Source organism: Terrapene carolina, unplaced genomic scaffold (assembly GCF_002925995.2).
Source record: "Terrapene carolina triunguis isolate 2854851 unplaced genomic scaffold, T_m_triunguis-2.0 Scaffold5156, whole genome shotgun sequence".
NCBI classification, from domain to species: Eukaryota; Metazoa; Chordata; order Testudines; family Emydidae; genus Terrapene; species Terrapene triunguis.
The window spans coordinates 1-1,471 of NW_020669507.1; the positions used below are offsets into that span (position 1 = coordinate 1).

The 1,471-nt window shown below is 55.1% G+C and overlaps 1 protein-coding gene across 1 annotated transcript; it reads right to left on the reverse strand.

Annotated features, from left to right (window-relative positions):
* Positions 1-63: 63 nt before the first annotated feature.
* On the reverse strand, positions 64-632 carry LOC113408274 (TGF-beta-activated kinase 1 and MAP3K7-binding protein 1-like; the record flags this gene model as incomplete). Its single annotated transcript, XM_026661452.1, has 2 exons — positions 64-290; positions 496-632. Coding segments are annotated over 2 exons (364 nt in total), but the record flags the coding sequence as incomplete, so codon positions are not given.
* Between the last annotated feature and the right edge of the window lie 839 nt (positions 633-1,471).

Here is a 1,471-nt window from a genome sequence, read left to right on the forward strand (position 1 = left end):
CCCAGCTCCTGCCAGATGTCCACAATCTTCTCCCCGCCCTTTAAGAGCCAGGACATTGTTTACCCAGAGGCAAAAAGGGGAGTGGGATGTTGTTGCAGGGGGAGGCATGGGGTCTCCACAGCCAGAATTCCATTACCTGCAGCAGGACCCGGCGCACATCAGCATCACTGTGATCTGCACTTAGCTGGCCCAGCAACAGCTCCGCGGAGAGCCTCTGGCCCACGAAGTTGGTGACCCGGTTGCCATCGTAGCCATTGAAGACCCCATAGAGGTAGTAGTTGTTCTCACTCCTGCCAGAGAGGGTCAGGGTGGAGGGGTTAAGGGTGGGTGTGAGGCACAAGGACAGGGACGGATAGCACCACTGTGAGCCTCTCCTAACAAGTCTTGTACACTCTAATTCTGCCCCATTTCTGACCCCTACTGTAAAAAGCCACACACCACTTCTGTCCTGCCTCTCCATCTGTGAGCTTCTATCTCCACCTGCAGCCCACTTACCTGAATTTCAGCCAGTTATCCTCCCATGGGTGGCTTTCTGTCCCCTTACCATCTGCACTGTAGGAACGGTTTGGAGCTGAGCCCACCCCAGACAGCTGGCAGAGGGGCAAGTCATCTGTCCAGCTTGGCTGCTGTTCCTGGGGAATAAAAACAGGAAAGAGCCCATGTAGAATCCCAACTGGTTCAGAACTAGGGACACTGGGTTCTGCACAGGATGGAGCACCATCCACTACTTCATCACAGTCCTGAATGCAGCAACCCACCCAGTAACCTCTTATTCCTTGCTGCCCCAGTGAAATCATTTACCACCACTCTCCCCCTCTGAAGGTGAACAGCCTGCAGCACTAGCTGCACCTCCAGCCCTTGCTAACAAGGAAAAGGACTGGAATGCACACTCAATATAGCAGAGCATTAACTGCCCCGGATGAACCCTGGTGTAATCTTTCATGCTTCTTAGGGAAGGAGTACAGGTGAATTTGGGGAGCAGACTGAGGTTCTTCAGGTTTTGTGGTGCACACATCCAACTGCAGCCAGCAAAGGAACATGAAACAATCTACTGTTGTGAAGGTAAATAGTGAGGAATTCTTGGGGGCATAATCACTCCACTCTGCCCACAGCCAACTTTTCCCCCAGAAAACATTTCCTCCAGACAGCTCCACAGTCACTTCTCAAAATCATCCCTTCAAAACACAGCGCACACCTGCCCCCTCCCAAATCAGCTTTCCCACATACCTGCCTCCTATGGACATCTGCTTCCCCGTGCCCCTCAGACACCCAACAGCCACCCCCCTCCTCCACTCCTTCCCTGTGCTCTCTCCACACACACCCCCAGCCGGGAGAGGGGGTAGCCCCCACCCCCTGCTTGTGCCCCCCATAGGCACTCCTACCCCCCAGCCCTGCCTGTGCCCCCCATAGACACTCCTACCCCCCAGCCCTGCCTGTGCCTCCCATAACCCCTCACCCCCTGCCTGTGCCC